The 21012-nt window shown below is 45.1% G+C and overlaps 2 protein-coding genes across 5 annotated transcripts in view; both read right to left on the bottom strand.

Moving 5' to 3' along the window:
- Nucleotides 1-1353: 1353 nt before the first annotated feature.
- Nucleotides 1354-4582, bottom strand: DLX1 (distal-less homeobox 1). Of its 2 annotated transcripts, XM_077151954.1 has the most exons (3): nucleotides 4154-4582; nucleotides 3306-3505; nucleotides 1354-2157 (listed from the first exon to the last, which is right to left on the bottom strand). In XM_077151954.1, exons 1-3 carry the CDS (start codon nucleotides 4464-4466, stop codon nucleotides 1903-1905), a joined length of 768 nt encoding a protein of 255 aa, XP_077008069.1. In that variant the 5' UTR covers nucleotides 4467-4582; the 3' UTR covers nucleotides 1354-1902. The 2 variants fall into 2 exon arrangements, with proteins under 2 accessions (XP_077008069.1, XP_077008070.1); XM_077151955.1 differs by lacking the exon at nucleotides 3306-3505 and having other exon boundaries at nucleotides 1978-2157.
- A 4604-nt stretch (nucleotides 4583-9186) lies between these two features.
- METAP1D (methionyl aminopeptidase type 1D, mitochondrial) overlaps nucleotides 9187-21012 on the bottom strand; it is a 97842-nt gene continuing 86016 nt past the window's right edge. Inside the window, exons 6-10 of one of the 3 annotated variants that reach the window (XM_077154143.1) lie at nucleotides 18886-19049; nucleotides 12182-12279; nucleotides 10801-10848; nucleotides 9852-9930; nucleotides 9187-9720 (exon numbers count right to left, since the gene is read on the bottom strand). In XM_077154143.1, coding sequence (XP_077010258.1) covers nucleotides 9642-9720; nucleotides 9852-9930; nucleotides 10801-10848; nucleotides 12182-12279; nucleotides 18886-19049 — 468 coding nt within the window. In that variant the 3' untranslated portion in view covers nucleotides 9187-9641. The other 2 variants (XM_077154144.1, XM_077154142.1) reach the window with 2 other exon arrangements.

The raw sequence follows: 21012 nt of genomic DNA, 5'->3' as shown, positions 1-21012 counted from the left end.
ACCTAAGAGACCGGATGGGGGCAGACGCGAGGGGCAAAGGGGGATGTTTCTGCTTCCAGGCCTCCAGGCGTCCCGCGCGGAGGCAGAGCGGGGGCTGGGGGTGGGGGGGTCACCGAAATCTCACAGGCTCGCTACCTTTGAACTCTGCCTTCATCCCCACTCAGTCGGCCTTCTCGTCCCTTCTCTTCCTGAGACTCTGCCCTGCGGCACCTGTTCCTGATTCTCATTTTCCGGATTCTTGCCAGTCTCTCTCTCCCTGCCCCTCCAACTTAGGTGCGGATCAGACCCTTTGGGGGGTCGGGAGGAGTAAGGCAAGAGAAACGGGCCCAGCCCGTTGTATCCGGGACCTGGAGCCCCCACTCCATTTCGGCGAGATGTTGTCTTCCCCGCTCTACCTGTCCCCAGAGGTGGGAGCCCGCCCCTGACTCAGGCACCCCCTCACACAGCACACGAGACAGCAGGTCTTTCTCGAAACCATAATTTTACTGTCTCAAAGAAACTTTATAACTTATTTACAAAGTTCTCCCCCCCCAACCAGATACAAAGCAATAAGTTAACATTCTCAATATAAAACTAAACTTTGACATAGAGGACACAAAACACGGTTGATTTTAATTGACCACATTTTTCAAATTTCACAAGTAAAATGCAAAGATTCTCATTTCACAAAGCATCAGGATTTACAGTCACACACAATGGAACGGAAAAAGGCTAAACTTGTGCAACGTGTTTACGGAACAATAATAATAACAAGAAGAATAATTAATAACAAGAATATGTACAGCGATTAGATCCTGCACTGGAGACTGTGCGTTCACGGTGGTGACTGGTATTATTCCGCGGTCGAGCCTCTGGGGATTGTTTTAAAGCTGCTTGTCTTATTTTAAAGCCCACAGGAATTAGAGCGCTCGCTCTCGCCTGCCTTTTTTTCTTCCCACTGCCCATCGGTCCTCCTTCTTTCTCTTTCTCGGAAAGAGAATTAGGATATTCCTTCTTGTCCAGGCAAAGAGACCAAGCGTTCCTCCCAAGATGAGAAAATCGCGTTAACTTCATTTATCTTTCTTTTCTTCTTTTTCCAATAATACGGAACATGTTAAAATGCAAATCACTCGGCTCCAACCTCTTCATACCAGCGAAATACAAAAGTTACTGTAAAAGTTAAAAATCACCACGTGCTCCTTATTGGTTTGCCCGGGTGCGTTAAAGTAAACGATGCATTTGAACAGGGCGCTCGGTGCACCCCACGGAACCGCGGACTGGCCGGTACTTTGAGCCTTAGGCAAATTCCATTTCTCAATAAATAAGACCCCCTCCCTCCAATTTCCCCCAATACCCGAACAAGCTACACAGATGGCCAGGCAAAGCCCGTGACGACGTCCCAAAGAACAAAACTTCCAGTATTCTCGATCTTGACGTTTCGGCCGACGGCTTCCCTCTCCTATGCGGTGACTATTTGCAGAGGCCACAGAATGAGGACAGCAAACCGACCAGGACCTCAACTTCGTCAGCGCACAGACAGAGCGAAAGGAGACAAGAGACAGACAGGACAGAAAAGAGCTTTTGCTTTTTTCTACATTTTGCTTTTCCTGATAGTTCCACAAAGCTGAGAGTCGGCGGAGCGGGTCGAACCGGCTCTTCTTGCTGTTCCGGCTGTGTCCCGCGGCTGTGCCTGCGCTCAGAGTTCTTCTCCGCTGTCTGCTCGAGTTCCAAGCCCCGAGCCGGCTCGGGAGGGGACGGCTCCGAGGAGGCGGCGAGCGTCCTGCCTTCACTGTCCCTGCTTCCTTCCCTCTGGGCCTTTCTCCTCCGGGCCCAGGGCACGCTGACGGGGTGGATGACCGGGAGGCGGGAGGGGCCCGGGCCGGAGGAGACAGGAAGGAGGCGGGCGGGTGCTGGCGTGCAACCTCACATGAGCTGGGGTTGCTGCATAGCTTCTTGATGCGCCGAGGGGTACCAAGACGTGTAGCTGGGGATGTAGGAGCCTGCGCTGCCGCCTGAACTCTTCCCAGACGAGGAGTTGGGGTTCCAGCCGGGAGGTACAGGGGGGGAGCCGGCAGACAGGGCCCGGCCGTTGGCCAGTGCGCTACCCTCCAGAGCCGCCCCGCCCTGCTTCATCAGCTTCTTGAACTTGGAGCGCTTGTTCTGGAACCAGATCTTGACCTGTAAGAGCGGACAACAACGTGACTCGGGCTGGGGCTGCTGAGCCACCGAGGTCGCGAAGAGGGAAGAAGGGGGCCGCGGGACCGCTGCAAGACAAGCCCCCACTGCCCTGCGCAACTGGGCAGCTCCCCGATGGAAAGGCAGAACCCTGGGCTCCAATAAGAGCCAAAGGCGCAGAGGCCAGGCAGCCCACCGCCGGCCGCAACAGCTCGCAGCGAACCAGGGGGCGTGGTGGTGAGCAGCGCCGGGGAGTCCAGGCCTTCCTCCGCCTGCCAGGGGCTCAGTTCGACCCTGGTGGCCGTCTGCAGAAGACCAACGCCTGCAGAACACCAAGCGCCAGCAATTCCAACACGAACATTAATAAAAAATCGAAAACCTAGGAAGGAGCGGAGGAAATTTATTTGCAATGCGGACGCCTTCTCTTTGTACCATCCTTTTCCCCGCAAATTGGGGGCTGGCTGAGGAGGTCGCAGGGTTTTTGTTGAACTTTTCTTTGTATTCAAACCAACCTTTCCTTAGGGTCTCTTTGCTCTCCCCAGCTCTGCTCCAAATCCCGGCCTAGACGTTGAAAACCCGCGCCAGCCGCGGTCAACACGCCCAGGGGCTTCCCGGAGTCTTAGAGAAATCCGGGAAGGAAGGCCCCAGTTCTCTCCTGGGTCTGGGATTTGGGAGGTGAGAGGGCGGAGGAAAGGATCCCCCTCTACCCGGTAAGAAGGAGGAGGGGGACAGAGGCGCCGGTGGCGGCCCTGAATGATTAACCACACTTTAAAGGCAAAGGAGGGATTAGCCCCGTGTCTATTGTTCCAGTTGTTCGGGCACGCGTGACCTCAGAGTCCCCAAACAAAACGTCCGGGGGAAAATCCTTCCTGCGCTCTAGTCAGATTGTCCAGGGACGTAAGGCCGGGTGGCAGGCAGTGCCGGGTACAGAGCGCAGCGACAGAGTCAGGGCAGAGAGAATGAATGAGGAAGGAGAGACGCAGGGAACCAGGGGCGGACACACACGCACACACAGACACCCCGACCCTGAGGCACACACATACATACACACACTTTGACACCCCGACCCTGAGGCCGGGCGAGAAGGTATGAATCCCCTGGCGCAGGCCGGCCCCAGAAGCCTGCATAGCGGAGGGGCAGCGGCTAGGTACCTGGGTCTGTGTGAGTCCCAAGGAGGCCGCGAGCTCCGCCCTCTCGGGCAAAGCCAGGTACTGAGTTTGCTGGAACCTCCGGTTCAAAGCCTGCAGCTGCAAACTGGAATAAATCGTCCTGGGTTTGCGGATCTTTTTCCCCTTGCCATTGAAGCGCACTTCACCGCCTTCCACCACAGTGCTCTTCTCCGAATCCGCCCCTGGAGGGACAGCAGAAGCGGGGGTCGTTGTTAACCTGGGAGGTCGCCGTTAGTGCAGGGGACAGAGAGGTAGTGGCTACCGAGGGATGGCGGAGGCAGGGAGGGGGAGAGAACGCTCAAAAAACTCGGAAAGAAACGGAGGGGTCCTGCAAAGTCCGAGGGCCCGCCCCGGGCCGCTGCAGGCGGTCTGGGACCATTCCCAGGCGCGCGCGGCTCCTGCCTTTGCAGGGAAAGTTTGCTATTTTTGCAGACGGTAGTTGAGGTTTAATTACCCTTAATTGCATACATTGTTTATAGCGCTACGCAATAAATAATTACGGAGACTAATACGTGCACATGTGGGTTTCTGTTTTCCAACGGGGCATTGTGTGCTCGGCACACGGAGCCGCCCAGAGGCCCAGCCAGTGCCAGGGGACGCTCTCGGATTTATCTTTGGCTGGATAGTTGAGAGCCGGGTAGATTTAAAAAAAAAAAAAAATTATTTGCTATGACAAGGGTTCTCAGATTGATACCCGAAACCTCGTCTACTTCAGCGTCCTCCGCCCCCCCCCCCGCGCCAACCTCTCTCTCTCTCTCCTCCTCTCCCTCCTCTCTTCCCTCTCTTCCTTCATACCGCCTCCTCTCGCTCTCCCCGTCGGGCACACGTACCTGGGTCCTCCAGGCGGCTCTGGGCGAGGCTGGCGCTGCCCGGGTAGGACTGCACCGAACTGATGTAAGGACTGGACGCATGGCTGCTGACCGAGTTGACGTAGGGGTAGCCCAGCGGTCGGGAGAAAGAAGAGGCTGAGCTGTAGGCTCCATCGGGCTGCGAATGGCCCGCCGAGTGTAAACAGTGCATGGAGTAGTGCCCGTGGGACATGGGAGAAGGAGACATTTGCTGGTTGGGCGGCCCAAACTCCATAAACACCGCTTTGCCCGACACAGGGCTGTTGAGACTTTCTGGCATGGTGGTCATGGTCATCTCTTCTCGCGGGGTCTGGGTCTAGGTCTCTCTCTCCTCTGCTTGCCTTTTGGGGGTCTCTGTGTTTCTCAGGACAGGAAGGAACCCAATTTAAGCGGAACAGGGGTTTTCACTTTCCATTCATAAGAAAATGGAGTTTGTCTCTTTGAAAAGTCTAAGCATGATGCTGCCGAGCTCCCCAAACTCGCTTCAAAGCTTTGACTCAGCCAAGGTCATAAATATTCATAAGATGGAGAAGCTGATTGGTTCGCTGTCTTGCATAATCTCCGAGGATTGGTCCGAGGTGCTCCGGCTCGGCCGGACTAGAGCGGGAGAGGCGGCTGGGCCTCCGGAGAGATGCGTCCACACTTCCTGGCCCGGGCTCCTCTGCAACAGAGTGCGCCTTGCGGGACGCACAATGGTCTGCCGCGCCCGCTCCAGGACCTCCGCGGCCCACGGCTCCTCAGCCTCCGGCCTCCCGAGCTCGCCTTCCTCCCCAGACACCAACCAGAGGCTTAGCGCCGCCACCCTGCCCCCCTGCTGTCCCCACCCTCCACCCTCCCCCAGCGCCGGGAACCCAGGGCCGCTTTTCCTTTTCGCCGCCGCACCCGGTCTGGCTCTGAGCTTAAGGCGGCGGGGGACCCTGGCCGCGGCCTTGAGAACGCGGAGTCGCGCGCTGAGGGGAGCGGGAAGCGGCGAACCCAGTGCGGTCCTCCCGAGCGCCTTTTGCCTAGCGCACCACACTCCGGGCCGCGCCTCCCTGGCCCTGATCAATTCTGCACATCCCCTGGGGTCGGGTTTGGAGCCCTCCCCGCAAACTCACTCGGCCGCCGCGTCGCAGCTTCTCGGACCCCGCTCGCATTTCTCCAGGCCCATCTGGCCACTTCAGCTCAAGGCTGCACCGGTCTGATTAAAGCACTGCGCTCGGAGAGCCTGGAAACCGCGCTTCTCCTCCCTGGAAAGGCGACCGCGCCGCCACCGCCCCCTTCCCCCGCCCTCCAACACGCACACCCTCTTTCCCCCTGAGACGGCAGAGGGTTGAGTTCTGTTTGAGCTGCGGACGCCAGGTGGTCACTTTCCGGCCTCCTCTTGAGGTCTGCAGGGAATACCCGGGAGTTAGGAGTCCTTGGGGAACACCAAAACCCACGGCAAAACCAGGCCTGTCGTAGGCCGGCATATCTGGGTGTAAATATTTCTCCCATTGAGTCCAGGATCTTCCTCACAGCCTGGGGGTCGAAACGGACGCCATCAGGCTTGGGGGGCGGGGTGGGGGGAGGCGGGAAGGCTGCGCGCTGGTGGAGGCAAGAGCTAACCAACGCGCCTTTTACTTTCTGGGGTCCTAGGTACAGGGAAGCGCACAAAAGAACCCCTCCCCCCCCAACTACACACAACCACCCCCGCACGGCGTGGCACGCACCACGCTGGCTGCGAGGGGCTGTTGGTTCCCCAACCCGCCAGCCCCACGGTGAATCCCAAATTACTTTGTTAGGTAATTAGAAAGTGTTGATAATTATTTCTTTCATAATTTAGCGCTGTGACGGGAATGGGGAAATGATCTTGTGAAAGTTCACACGTGCAGATGTATTAGTTACTGATTCATTTGATTAAATGGTAGTCTCAAGTGCTCGGATCCGCAGCTGAAGGCGCCCCATTAGCATAACACTGATGTTTAATTTTCATACGCATAATTAGCCATATATTTAACACTAATAGCAACATGCAGCCTTTCAGCATTAAACAGCCGGGGATTTGATCTGGCCTGAGCTGAACCTTCGCCGCTGCACCTTCCCCTGTCTGGAGCGCGCAATGATCACAGGACAAACCTCTGTAATCAAGCACATTTTGGCAAAGAGGGAACACCAATAAAAATGAAACTTCTAAGCAAATTACATCCGTGCTGTCGTTACAGATATTAGTGGATGGGGCTTCTCTCAACTTCTGTAGCAGCAGTGCTACCCGCAGAATTCCCACTCCTTTGGCTTGAGGAAGCGATGCTGGGGGCAGAAATATTTCAGGCAGCTTGGTTGGAGCAAAAAGAAAAACAAAAGCAAAAAAAAAAAAAAATCCTCCAAACCAATAAAGGGTTTGCCAACGTTTAACGTTTAAAAAGATTTTTTTTTTCTTAATCACCGAACCACACGGTGAGGCTTTGTAGCAACAACTAGCTAATGACTCCGCCACCAGACAACCCCCGGAGTCGCTAGAGTTTCCTAATATCCTGATTGCACTTGTGGTTTTAATTGTTCCTTCCTAGCGCCTGTTTTGGGGTGTGGAGTACCGAGCTGTGCGCTCAGCCCAGCCGCGCTGATGCTGCCAGGGGCCCGGCTTTCCCGCGGGCGCCTTGCGGGCCCTGCCCACGTAAGTGATCGCTGTCGTCGGCGTCGGGTCGGGATTGGGGCCTGGGGAAGCAGAGTTACGGACTCCCGGGAGTTGAGGCAATGCGTGAGAAAACCCGAGGATCAGGCCGCCCCGGGCCAGTTTATTCCCGAGAATTGCGGGATGGGGGAAGGGGAGAGAGGCGTCCGCACCGGAATTGAAGCTTTTCGCGGCGCAGGGGACTGAGTAGGCTCCGGGGAACAAAGACTCGGCACGCGCCCCTTGGGAAAGGTTTTAGAGCCTTGCTTATTTTAGAAGAGAACTGTGTGTGGGCGAGGGAGTGAATACACTCCCAAATTATTTCTTAGCCCGGAGAAGCAGGTCTGGGTAGGCGCAATGAGCGAGGGCCCTCCTCGGCCGCGAGCCACCCGGCCTTGGCTTGCTTCTCAACATGCGAGCTTAATCCCTCCTCTAGAAGCCAGAGTGGATTGCCCCTTCCCCCCACCGCTGAGGCGACACCTGTTTTGAAACTCTGGTTTGCTTAGATCTTTGCTTGTGTCAACTCTGAGAGGAAACGACTCTCCCTTTTATCTCGAGAGCTCCGGGTTCGGAGTAGAACCTGTTGGAGACACTCCGCAGGACGGCGCGCCTGTTGGTGTATCCTTAGCCAAGTGTGGCTGCAATTCCGAAGATCTGGGGCCAGTTGCTCTGGCAGAGGGAGGAGAGACGTGGACGAGATATTTTAATAACTGCTTCCTAATTTCAACATTTAACACCTCAAAGCGTGTTAAATGGAGATTGTTCTAATTGAAGTTTGTTTCCTACGGAATTGCTGGAGTATTGGCAGCTGATGGTGGCGGTGTGTGTATATATAAAATTTTTAAACTTTAGATTTAGTCACTTTAATAAACGGGATTATAAACGTGTCCCATAAATACCTCCACCTTGGAATAATTGATGCACAAGCAGCATGTTACCTCTGCGGTTAGTAAAATCTTGTGGTCCTAATAAAATTATTCATGGAGAATCTCGGACTTAACAGATCTGCAGATTGCTCTTGCAAAGAAGTGAAATCATTCTTTGACAAACCTCTCTCAAGGCCAACTGGGTCCTGTTCTTCCCTAGGGAATACGGGTTGTTTACTCTGTAGCCCTCAGCTCCTCTGGTCCTTGGCACCGTGCACCCCAAAAGTTTTTCTATGAAACTTGAAAATTCCCAACCCTCTCCATCATCTTTTCCGGCTTTCAAACCCAATGGAATTGGAATCGCCTTTCCCAAAAATCTGCATCCCTAGACTCAGAGAAACAGAGTTGCGGGTTGGCCAAGAGAGTCCAGAATTCAGGGAATAGCTAAGACTCGCCATTTTCCCCAGCCGACTCCTTTTCCCCAGCCGGCTCATTTTCCTCAGTTTCCCAACTCCTTCCCTATCACAAAGAAAAGCTGACTCTTGGGTCCCAGGCCACCCACGCCACCTGTTGTGGCTGCTACAGATAACACCTTTTCCTTGGTGCTCCTGCCCCCAAACTGTATTTAGTTGATGGCAACTTTGCAAAACCTTTTTCAGTAGAATTAAGAGTTTGCACTGACCACCCAGTCACCCTCAATGGACTTGTTCCTAAAACCAAGACCAGAAGGGAACAACTTCCCATGTGGTCTGTCAAGAGGCCCACCCCTCCGCTTCTTTGAACCGGAGTGTGAACAGGTTCTAGGGAACCCGGTGCAAGGGAAGGGAGAGTGCTGCTGGCAGTGACCGGCCTGGGAGAAACACAGGCCCTCTTGCTCCTGAAGCGGGTTGAGGAGCTGCGGGCGAAACCGTAGTTAAACTCACTAGCCCCCAGTGCGGGACAACTCGGTCCTCGCCTTCTAACGTGCCAGTATCGCCTCTCCCAGGAATCCTCCAGGAAGTCCAGAAAACCGGGTCTCCACGGCCTCAGCAACGTCCGGTCGCGGGTCACAAGAGGGCCCGCATGGGAAGGGGTCAGTTTGGGGGCTAGACGACAGGCTAAGCGACCCAACGCAGTTTAGATCTGGGCGGGTGGGGCCGATGTTCGGAATCCTAGCGCAACAAATGGTCTAGCGTGCGCGCGCCTGTGTATGTGGTGGTGGTGGGGGGGGGGCGGCGTCTGTCTCAAGCTTAACCTCTGGGATGGCCGCGCGGGGCTAGACGTGGGCCTGGGAGGAGAGAGCCGCGGGTGACCGAAAAAGTTGCGTTTTTTTGCATTGTTAAAATCCTGCAAAGGGGCCAGGCTCAGGGTCCACAACCAAGAGCGACTGTTTGTAACAAAAGCCTCCGTTGGCAGGCTAATTTTTCCACCGCAGAGCTCCTAAAAGACTCCGGCGCTTGGGGCCTGCCATTATGGGATCCACAAGAGGGAAAAATTAATTAAAATTTTATTTCTCCCAGCTAACAGTGAAGGTCGTTCTTTTTCTTATATATTTATTTTTTCCCGGCGCGCGCGTGTGTGAAAAGTCCAGACTCAAAAATCAACCATCCACCCCCTCCTTCAAGCAACTGTCAGAGACGCGGAGAATAGGTTTAGGAGGTGAAAGCTTTTTTACTCCAACAATTAGTTAGGACAAGGGAAAGAGAAAATCGTGGTCCTCTTAGAAGTTCCTTATCTCTCAAATGAGGGCGTCCCCATTCCGCTCCAAAGGCGTTTTCCCGCGCTGGGAAGCCGAGTTCAAGGCCAAAAGACACTCTGAAGCTGCACGGCTTCGGGGCTTCAGATCTGATGCCCCCAGTCCACACCGCATTTCCCCAAAACGCGTATTAGGTGTTAAGTAGGTTACCGCACGACCTGCCGTTCGATTGTTTCTTCTAAAAGTTCTCCAGTCGTATTTGGACAATTTAGGGGGGAAACGGCGCCCGGCGGCCGCGCCTCAGGCCTCATGGGGCAGTTTAGTTAGAATCTGCGCGCCCCCCGACGTGATGAGAACGGTGTGCTCGAACTGGGCGGACCTGAAACAGAGACCGCCGCGGTCAGCACGCGCGAAGGCGCCCGCCGGCCGCGGAGCAGCAGCTCGCCAGAGCCGTGGGATGAATCTTCCCGTCACAAACAATTTTAAAGCAACAAGGTAGAAAGAAAGCACCTTAGATTGTCCAGGGAGACCACAGTCCATGCATCCTCCAGGATTTTAAATTCAGGGGAACCCTCAGTGATGATTGGCTCTGTAAGAGGGAAAATATTTACTGCAGTGACCTCATCACATTCTTGCCAAACATTGTTTGCCTTAATGTAAAAATTGAGAATAAGGTTTCCTCCCACCCGCCCTCCACCTCCCACCCCCCATTATTCTCCCCACGGACTCATGTTGCCATCTTGTAAGAGCTGATAATTGATGTTGCTTACACAGTATACTACCAACTAAACAGTAGGAAGAGGAAACGCAACGGCTGTCAAAAATGTATGAAGTTGCCCACTTCGTAATTTTTTAGAGAAAGAAGGGCATTTTAATCAAGTCTTAATTAGGATCCCGTGGATAATAACCACCCAAACACCAGACTCTCTTATGAGTACCAGTCAGTTAAAAAAAATATTTGAATTTTTAAAACACGCTCAAAATGTTCATTAATCAGCAAATAACAATTTTCTTATTTCACTCTAATTGCTCCTTCATTAAGTCCTACAGTCAGAAATATGGTGCCTTCGTGGTCCTGGGTGATTGGAATCTGGTGGTGACAACAATCACACGACCAGCCAGGAATGGACCCACCAGAGAGCACATGCCACTTGCTGACAAGGAGCAAGGGACATAATCGTCTCTAGTTACTGGGTGTTAAGGGGGAACAAAAACAAAAACAAAACACCATATTATGCTAGTAACAGAATTAGAGGTTGGGCAGCTGCGGTCTCCCAAATGTGTCGGTAAGTATCTGATTTAGGAAGATAGGGCTCGAGGATATTATTTAATCAGATTTACTATGCATCCAAATTATTTCATTACATTGATTGGCTTTATTAGTCCTTCACGGGACTGCCCGGCTCAGGCCGCTTCCGCCTGGAGCTACCGTTCTCGGAAGAGGAACTCCAGCACTGACCTATGGTGAATGCCATGCCCTCCTCCATGAGCAGACTGTTGTCATTCGCTGCAAAACAAAAAACACGGTAGGAGGAGTAGGACTGGGAATGGGGAGACAGAATCAGATTTTGAAGGTCAGGGCTCAAAACAAACTCTCAAAGTTGGTCATTTTCTTTTCTTTTAGGAGCATAGAGAGCATGGAGTCCTGGGTGGAGGCTGGACTGGGGTTGAACACAGGGATCTCGGGCATCATGGTCTGCACTTGGGGTCATGGTCCCTGTGAGAGACTAGCGTGGCCTGTAGGCACAGCCTGGGCGTTTCAGATACCAGGCCCTGAAGGCCACCTGCTGTCAGGTCTCCAGACCTCACTGGGTAATGGGCCAGGCCTTCTACCCTCCCACCCCAGAGAGAAATAAGTCAGACTTCCCCAAGGGAGCAGGGGCAACTGGAAGGCAGCCTCCTGGGGTTCATGTTGAAGTAGTCAATCACCAGGCAGGTTGTTGGCAAACTGTGAAATCACTCCAGGCACTGGGGCTAGGGTGGATGCTGGGCTGAGTGGTTCTTTCTGCATTCCCACCTGGACCTCTTCTGACCCCCTGAGGTGGGGTTCTTTGGCCCATGTGAAGTTCTGACCTTCCAGTCTCCTGGGACTTCCAATAGGTGGGTGCCAGGCAGTTAATTCTTCCAGTGACTGCCTCCTGCCCTGGGGAATGCTGGTTGGGGAAACAGCTGACCAAATACAGAGGTCAAGAAACCAGGATTAACATTCCCTTGGTCCTTATCCAGGTCTGCACCCTTCTTAGGGGGACACCTGTAGAGCTGCCTCCTATCCTGATCCGAATCCTTCGATTCCTCCTGGCCTGCTCCTGCCTTCTCAATGTAGAGGCGCACACCCGGGCAGGGAAAAACAGGAGATTCTAGGGAAGCAACACAAGGGTGGGTATAATCTAGAAATCACTAAAGAGTACATGCTGCTAAATACGTCAGCTGTCAACGCTGTGCAGGATGTAATGAAGTTTAACCACAACAGTCAGCGGTTAGAAAAGGGGGTAGAAAAAGAAAAACAGAAAACAGTCATATGTGCATGCTGCTGGGGTATTGATGCAGTGTTTTTTTTTTTTGTTTTCAGGAACTTTTTCTAGACAGATATCCCTTGTGCCTTCCAGCCAGTCATCCTTCAGCAGAGGAGAAAACAAAAACAAAATAAAACTTATTTGGGAACTGAAACTGCTGGGCTCTTGTCCAGTAACATAGTAATGTGCTAGTTAAGATTAAGTAGACGCTCCCTCACCCCTCCTACCAGAACGGTCATAATGTGATTAAAAGTTAAAGGAAGAGCTTCAGGAGCAAAATTGAGTTAGCCTGATTCCAAACCATAAAAAGCTCCCAAATTATCTTACCATGATGCCAAATTTCTGGATGTCCATGAAAGTAAGATCCTATTCCATGCCCAACAAAATGTGGACAGACTTGCAAATCATTCTGATGAGTTATGCAGCTTTAAAAATGATCAAAAAAATGTTTAAGAAGGTTTTAATGCACACATAGATAAAATTTCCATCACCTTAAAATATTCTTTAAGGAAGAAAAAATTCAGTTAATTTAGAGAGTCAGATGATAACATGGTAGGTTTTCATTATTCTGGAACAATTTTAATTTTTGCTGTTGTTTTTAACAACTCCCTTTGGGTATAGGACGCTAGAAGGTATTTAACATGGTAGTTTGTTTCGTTTATCTTAGCACAACATTCAAACAAATTTGTTTTTCAACAACAAATGAATGGACCTGCACACATATTATACATAATCAAGATGCATGTGCATGCAGGTCAGCAAAACAAGTGTGCACATTATTACTAATTTGGGGACCAAATAGAGAAAGAAATTACAATCTAGGAATGTAACTTCCTACTTCTATGGTTCATTTTATTCTGGCTGGCCAATTTCAAAAGATATACATAGAAGGTCAAATATACTTTGTCAGTATTCTTGGAACACGTCAAAACTTTCTGATCATTTGGGAGTTCCACTTAAGACCTACACCATTGGTAAAAATTCATAAAGAATAGTTTTTTCATCACTACTATGCTAAGAGAAGTTAGTATTGTGGCATCTAATTCTTGATGCCTCATTAGGTCTTTCTACTTGCAAATGTTTTGGGTCTCATTTAGCCCATATAAATGAAATGCAGCACATAAAACCAAACTTTAGAATCTTCACCTATAAGACTGAAAAGCTGTTTCTGAAATCAAATGATCATGTATATCTCTGGGAGCACAGGAAAAGATAAGAAAATATAGATCATAAACAATTTACATTTTCTTGTGGATAAAGGGCATAGCACCCCTACTCCCAACTAACCATAACAAAAGACTAGCAATTTGTTGGATGACTATTTCAAATCATAATAGGATCAAAGTTTTTAGATACCAAACTAGAGTTTCCAGTGTTAAGTTTAGCTTAACACAAACCCAATGGCTTTTAGCCAGCATCTTTATAAGCATTTGTGTCTATATAATTTTCTCTAAACCTTTTAACCTTCATCAGCAGACCTGTAAGATATCTTCACTCAGACCAGAATATCACTATACCCAGACTCTAGCAGATTTAATTTCCATGTAACTGAAAGTGCAGAAATAGGTAAGCTATGCATGTGCTGTGGACAGGAATGAAAAAACAAGAGAATCTCTTAAGCTGCACTATATGGTTATGGTTATTTCCACGGGTCTTTGAACTTTGGGCAAGAGATATAGCACCATCCCCACAGCATTTCTACTTGAACCACACAATTTCTGTATATAAATTGAGGATAGAAAGTGGATAGAGGGTGAAAGAGGGATTATTAAATAAGACATACTGTAGATTTTTTTTCAAAAGTGGGTTCTACTTGAACCTGTAAATTGTGTTAGTTCAATCTCAACAAACCTAGATGATTTTAAGAACGTTTAAATGGTTCTATTTCTTTTTCTTTAAAAAAACTGTTTTTTTTTTTTAAGGATATGATTGGCAGGCATCATAGCCACATCTTAAATGTGCGTTAGAATGGCAATCTTCATTTTAATTTCCGATGAGAGGAAAAGGAGAAAGCCCACTCTGAAAAATGTGTGGGGTCCCTCCCCCCATCATACCTTTCATTCCTCTTCATAAAAGAAGCTGTGCAATTACTAAATGGCTAAAGATATCTGAGTGTATTCTCCTACAACAATTTACTCCCTGGATTCTGCTGGAACTTCTGGTTATAGCAGTATCATAGAAATGTGTGTGTCATGGATGCAAAGGTCAGAGGATTTCACAGCCAGGTGGAAAGAGGAAAAGAACAGGACAAATTTCCCTCAGTTCCCTGGCTGGGCATCATTTGCCCAGCTCACTGCTTGATTTCCAGGAGCTAAGTACAGACTTATGTTTGCATTTCAGGGCATTTTCCTTTTACATTGGTAGTTAGTTTCTAATTAACACATTTAGTGGGACTAAAAAGGATAAAATCTCATGACTGTTCTTAATAACTCTTTAAAATCATGTCCCTTCTAGTATTTTGGGATACTCCTGGAGCACAAGATTATTGACCTGATTGTAGGATTTAAATCTTACTTCAGGGAGATAATCTAAATGACTTGTAGTAGCAAATTCCCCTCCTCTAACAGGAAAACAAGTACTGGCAACCCTAACTGTGGCATGGGAAGGTGCAGTATGTACGCGCCTCTTGACTGGTGTGTTGGGGAAAATGGAAACAGCTGTGATGGTAAGAGTGCCCGAGAAATGTTGCAGTTGCTCTCCTACACCAGCCTTCGCAGGGCCATGACCCATTTACTGAGCACAAGAGTCACCTTGCCCTCGTATTTCACTGGTGGAATTTGCCTTCTTTTTGCTGAATCTACTGGAAAGAGTTCCCCTGGTATTAACTCCTCTGTTCTGAATTTCTTTAACTAAAAATCCTCTAGACAGTATAACATTTACGCATGAGCCTGAGTACATTTATGATTTACGAGCCTTCCTATGGAATATTTGGAGAGGGCAAGGAGGTGAGAGGAGGAAGGAGTGTATAATTGACATTTGTGAACGTACTTTTACGTTATACCGCATTTTAATCGTTCAGGTGGCAGTTACAGTGTATACTGGGAAGAGAAATCTCCTTTAAGGAATTTCATCCTGTAACCATTTTCTTAGGTTTATTTTCTTTCATGAAAGCAGCTGTAATCAATTGAAATGCTTTTTAGATAAATTAATATATTTGACTATATTTTAGGGCTAAAAATACATTCTCCCAGAGGGTAGAGGAGTACTACATTTATGTGTATATACTCTTATAAAGAAGTAAAAATGTACATGAACATATTTTTATCATTTGTACATGAATCATAAACAATACTAATTTCCAAATGGGTTACATCTCTGATGAAATGATTATCAAGTGGCACTTGATTTTGTAAGTTATGGAATTTCACTTTACATTTTTCAGATTTGTATTTTAAGCCATAGTCTTTGACTGAAGGAATGCTCAAGTCCAAGGATTCTCTCTACCAATGAGGAATGTTTAAGTAAAATTAGCAATATTTTCGAGAGCCAATGACTGTTTTCCAAAGGAATAGTACTTTTTTTTGTTTCAAACTGGATCATAAATTACTATATTTTTCTTACAATACTGCTGAACTTTTATTTGAGGTTTTCTGTTTCTGAAAAGCAGACATGATGGATTGAAATAAAAGATAATTTATTGCAATGCTTACTTTCATGTGAAGAGAGAAGCAGTGTAATTGTAATTTACAGTAGCTGTCAAGTAAAATCCATCACAGATGACATTAAAATGACTTATTTTGCCTGAGCCACTTATTGTTTAAATGTGCATAACCTAATAGAAAGAGATTATTTTTTAAAATCTTCTTTATATTGTTCTAAATTAATATCAAAACATATACTTATGAATTCAACATTAAAAACCATTTATTGATATTCATCACGATATTTACAACTATACATTTAAATTATTTTTGGTTGAAATGTCACTTATTTGTGATGTATCAATCTAGAATTGTTCTTCTAGAGACAATTAAAAAAATACAGATTTAGAAACATTTAAAGCAAACGGATGTAAGTGAGTAGAATAACACAGTAACTTAAAGATCACTAACCATCCCTCACAAAGCAAAAGGGCAGAAAGAACTCTTTTCATTAAACTATTTTGGTTTACACTTCTTTGGAGATACTATCCTATCCTCTGAATTTCAGAGGAGAATTTCCTATTTTCCCATAAAGATCTCTAGGTTTGGGATAATATAATACTAATAACGATGCCTGAAGCATTTTCATGGTGTATCAGTAGAGGGAGGCTATGCAAAAGATGGTGAATATCTTAAGAAAAACCAGATTTGAGTTGAAAGATGTTTGTAAACCTTCCATTTGTAATGATTCAAAGTACTTTTGGCTTAAAAGTGGAGACTGTTTACTCCCTTAAGACTTTGCCTGACTAAGGGAAGGCAAAATAATAATACACGTCCAGAAACACGCTTTAACACATCAGAACAAACATTGTTAGAATCAGGGCCAGTTTTCTCCCCAATGGCAGATATAAGCCATCTGAATAATGAGATGTATTAAGGTAAAAATAAAAAAGTTCATTGTCTGTTATTTTCCTCATAGTTTTGTAAGTGCAATTGTAGGGACAGATCTGGTTTTCAAAGGAGCTTGTACATGCAAATTCATACTCTGCAAAAACTGACCTTTGCATCCAGAGAGCTAAATAAAATCCAATGTCACTTTCAATTCTACTCTTCTTCTTCTTCTTCTTCTTTTTTTTTATGTAGTTAGAATTAATGTAGTGAATATGTAATGAAATGCATTATCCTGCATGGAGATTTATCAGATTTTCCAACTGAATGCTATGCTTTGCTAGTACTAGCTGGAGTTCACCTGCATGTTGGTGTGGCGTGTGGCTCTTTTTTGTAAAGAGTTAAGTCGTACACAAAAAAAGGGAACAAAGGTCAGCACCCAGCCGCCACTTGAATGTGAGATTTTTCTTTTTATTCCCCTTGATGTATACTAGGCTCTGTGTTATTAGTCTTAATGATGGAAAATTGTAGTGTTGATACAAATCTTTTTTTCAAAGTAGTAGGCGGGAGCTCCATTTGTTAGTAAGTTTTTTTGTGACTAAAAGCCACGGACAGTACATTTATGTAGCAGTAAAAGGCCTAGATGCTCTTTCCATAGCAGAGCTAATTATTCCTACTGTGACCTTACTGATCTAGCCTGTTCCTAGTACATCTCATCTGCACGCCTGTTCCTCTGTGTAGATGGTGTCAGAGAATATGAAAAACCCTATAATGAAACCATTTTCATGATGGAGAAAGGCTACTGGAGTTGCACTTGCTACAAAGAGGCTCAATTATATGAGTAATTGTGATAATTTTCTACATTCATAGCCTTCAATGGGGAAAAAAGAATGAGAGCCACAAAGGAAAATTACTTTAACAAGAAAGTACAGAGAGTAAAAATGGAAGAAGAGACAAAAAGGGGAAAAAATAACCAGAAAAAAAGTTTAAAAAATAGATCTGGAGGGAGGAATAGCGAGACAGGGAGAACAACAGAAATGCTCAAAAGCCCATGTGCAGCTGTGTTGCACAATTAAATTGAATTTTTTTTCTGCAGTTGATGAATGTGACTACTGCAAATGTGCCTCTGTAGTTAGCTATCATTTGTTGTTCCGTGACAGGAAAAGGATAATTACCTCTCAGAGAGAATCAAAGGCTGACATGCCCTTTAGACACAGCCATGAATGCAGAGCTCGATAGAATGCTTGAATAAGAATCTAGTGTTCTCTGCCCCCTTCTACTGAAGAATAAATTTTGTTAAAATGCAAGAGCACCACCAGTAAATTTGTTGAACCCTAGGTGTTCAAAAATATGAGGTACATCTATAGACTCATCCCATTTGCAAAAATAAAACTGCATTTTGAATTCATTTCTATTATATTCATGGACAGTAAGATAGTGAGATATGCATTAAATTTCTTTTCCCAGTAGGGGTCTGATTCAACATTTCCTATGAAAGAACAGAGAGACACTATCCTTTTTTCCCAGGCTAGTTAGCCTATAATTTAAAACTGTCAAAAACACAATTTTGTTCAAAGTCTTCAATAAAAGCTTCTCAGATATAACCCAAAGAGATTTTACTAAAGTTTGATTCAGACACTGTTACAATATTTTTAAAGCTATAAATACATTTAACGGATATTTTACTGCCTTCTTTCTTAAAGTATTTGAAGGCTTACGAAGAAAAAAGGCAGCATCTTTTCAAGGTGACTAAGCTTTCCATCCTTTAGGCAAATGGGAAGTATTCAATGGTTCATATTAATGAGAACAGTACTTTAAAGGGTATACAATGTGATCATCTTTAACAAAATGTGTTACTTTTAAATGAAAACATGTATTCTGCATGCCTACTTCAAAACAGTTATGGGGGAAAAAAAGACCTAAAAGTAGGCAACAGATTACAAAGAAAAGTCTTGAATCCAGAAAATACACATTCACATAAAAGCAAGCACTGGAATATTGTGTAGAACATAAACAATGGTTTACAAGAAAAATGAACCAGACAAAAAAAGGACAGAAGATTACCCTTTCTTAGGGTAATCTAGGCTGCTTGCTAATCCACTAATTTGAAAAGTAAGGCTTACTTGGGCTAACATTTTTTTATCTTTGTATCAGGGATACATTGCTTTATTTCTTTATAAAATTTAGTTCTTCTCCTGTCTCATCATCCAAAGGTTGGGATGCTTATCCATCCCCTTCTTAAGCACTTTCTTCCATATCTGGTGTGATTTTGAATAATGGAACACTACAGACCATCGTGTTAAGCAAAAACTAAAGCAGCCATATAAATATTGCTTGCAGCTCCTGTAAATTTCTTTGCTGACCCTGGTATAATTCACTTTTCAAAAACCATTTTTTTTTTTTAAACCGAGGGAACAATGTTGCAGCCTGGCAGTCACATGCTAATATCAGACTGAAATGATGGTTCAGAATCATAAAACATGTCATCAACTTTATACCAAGCCACCAATAACCTTTGTACCATTTGCCAACCCTCCCTTTACTTGTCAGGGCAAGGCTTACCTGATTGTGTTTCCAATTACAGAGAAGGGAGCCCCCGCTCTGCATGCTGCAATTGCTTCATCTCGACACCTCCTGGCAACCTCCACTAACTTTTTACCACATTCATTCACATTGCCCACCAAAAATGTTTCAGAAGTATCTCCATGGTAGCCATTATAGTAGACCTAAACACAGGGAGAAATTTGAAAATATCTCCTTGTTTAAAACTTACTCTCCTAAAGTATACATTGTGTTCATTTATATATTTAGTAGATTCATGTACTTCATCCTTGCAGAATTACACTCAAGTTTACCTATATAAAAAAGAAGAAACAGAAATACTATAGCCCTGCAGAAATTAAAATGATGGAACCATGGAATGGTACTGCAAGATTTAAAAATAAAAAAAGTGACTAGTATGGCTGTTTCAGCATTATGATTAGCACTATGACTATAATATTTTGATTTCTTACTTTATTTCTGAGGCAACAAAACTATATATGCAAAAATGAGTGACCAAAGACACTGACCCACAGTTACCATAAGAGGTTTAAAGAACCAACAAGTATTTAACATGGTGACAAATTTCTGCAATGTCTCGAAGGCTTAACAGACCTTTTATTTTACCAATTCTATACTTGGAAGTGATAAATACTGATGAAAATAAATAAGATAAATATATCAATATTATACTGACAGAGAATTTAGTTCCAAGAATTGAAGTGGTTCAATATAGGACATATATTACAGAAAAAACCTGACTAGAGATGAAATCTTAATCAAATTCTCCAGATAGCAGAGTGTTAACAGAAAAAACTATACATGGATTTTTAAATAATATCAAAAGAGGTTTAAGAGTAAAATTACAGAAAACTTAATTGTATCAGTCTTCAATGATTCAAAAGGCCCTGTAGGATCTTGGAAGTTATCAGATTCATCATCAAAATCAATGATTACCAAACACTATAATGAGTATAGAAGACAGAGGAGACTGGTTGAATATTGATCCTTTGATGTACCATGGAATTGGTTATTTTGCATGAATTCATCCTATCTACTTATCTTTCACATTTCTCTTTTTCATGAAGCAGAATGCAGAAATTGTTATAAAAATACATTTATCTTTCTGCTTGTTTTGATACTATATTAATGTCTTAACTCTCTATACTATTCTGCATTAAAAAATACTTTCCTATATTCTGTGCGGCAAGCAGAAAAGGTCTTTATTATATCTTTAATTTATAAGCCAGGAAACTGAGGCACAGACAAGTATCTTGTCTAAGGTTGGTGCAGAATAAAAAGGTGGATCCAGATTAATGATACATTATTGGCTTCTAATTGAGTGTTTTCTCTACTATATCAAATTGTCTTAATTACCTTGCAGTAGAGTAGTGTTTAATACATTTATTCCCATTTATAGTCCTTTGCAATCCACGAAAGTACAAATTTTGATTTTATATACAATTATATACAGTTTGTTAATGAGTAATTTTTTAAAATTTGTAACTGAATACTGCCTTTTAAGTAAAAATATATAATTAAAAAATTTTCTATTTGCCTTTTCATGTTATTATATGCTAGTTTTCAAAATGACTACTTGAAACATTCAATATACATATAAAGAAAATACTTTTGAAAGTGGCAGTTATCTGTAATATCTATAATTACCGTTTTGTATGCAAAACCAATTTTTATTTTACACTTCATTTAAATAACAAATATTTCCTGAGCAACTACTATGGATATTGCATTGCTTTTTTCTTTAACACTCAATTTCCAAGGAGGAAAAAATCCTATTTCCTTGTGATATATAAATGCAAGATGTAAATGATTATAAAATGCAATAAGTGTTTTCTGAAAAAAGCATAGAATCCATTAATGATGTCCTTATTTTTCATACAAAGTAAAATCTGTTAAGATACTTATATACTTCCTTGTCTCCTTCACATTTCTAGACACTTGAAAGTATTTCATTTTGCTTTATGAGTACCACAATTGTGAAATCATCTCAATGTTAAAAGTGGAATTGTTTACTAGAAGTCTTCAAGAAACTTAGAAAAGCAATAGAGTGTTCTTCTTGCACACATTTGGAGAGGACAGGGAAAAGCATGTTGATATCATTCAAAGCAGCAATATCTTATTAAGGGG

Source organism: Tamandua tetradactyla, chromosome 3 (assembly GCF_023851605.1).
Source record: "Tamandua tetradactyla isolate mTamTet1 chromosome 3, mTamTet1.pri, whole genome shotgun sequence".
Lineage (NCBI taxonomy): Eukaryota > Metazoa > Chordata > Mammalia > Pilosa > Myrmecophagidae > Tamandua > Tamandua tetradactyla.
This window is presented reverse-complemented; position numbering and strand designations above follow the sequence as displayed.

Coding starts and splice junctions, on each gene's coding strand:
- DLX1 (XM_077151954.1), bottom strand. CDS start 4,466: ATGACCATGACCACCATGCCAGAAAGTCTCAACAGCCCTGTGTCGGGC. Junction 3,506..4,153: donor GAGCCGCCTGGAGGACCCAG/GTACGTGTGCCC, acceptor CTGTCCCTCCAG/GGGCGGATTCGGAGAAGAGC. Junction 2,158..3,305: donor TGGGACTCACACAGACCCAG/GTACCTAGCCGC, acceptor CCGCTCTTACAG/GTCAAGATCTGGTTCCAGAA.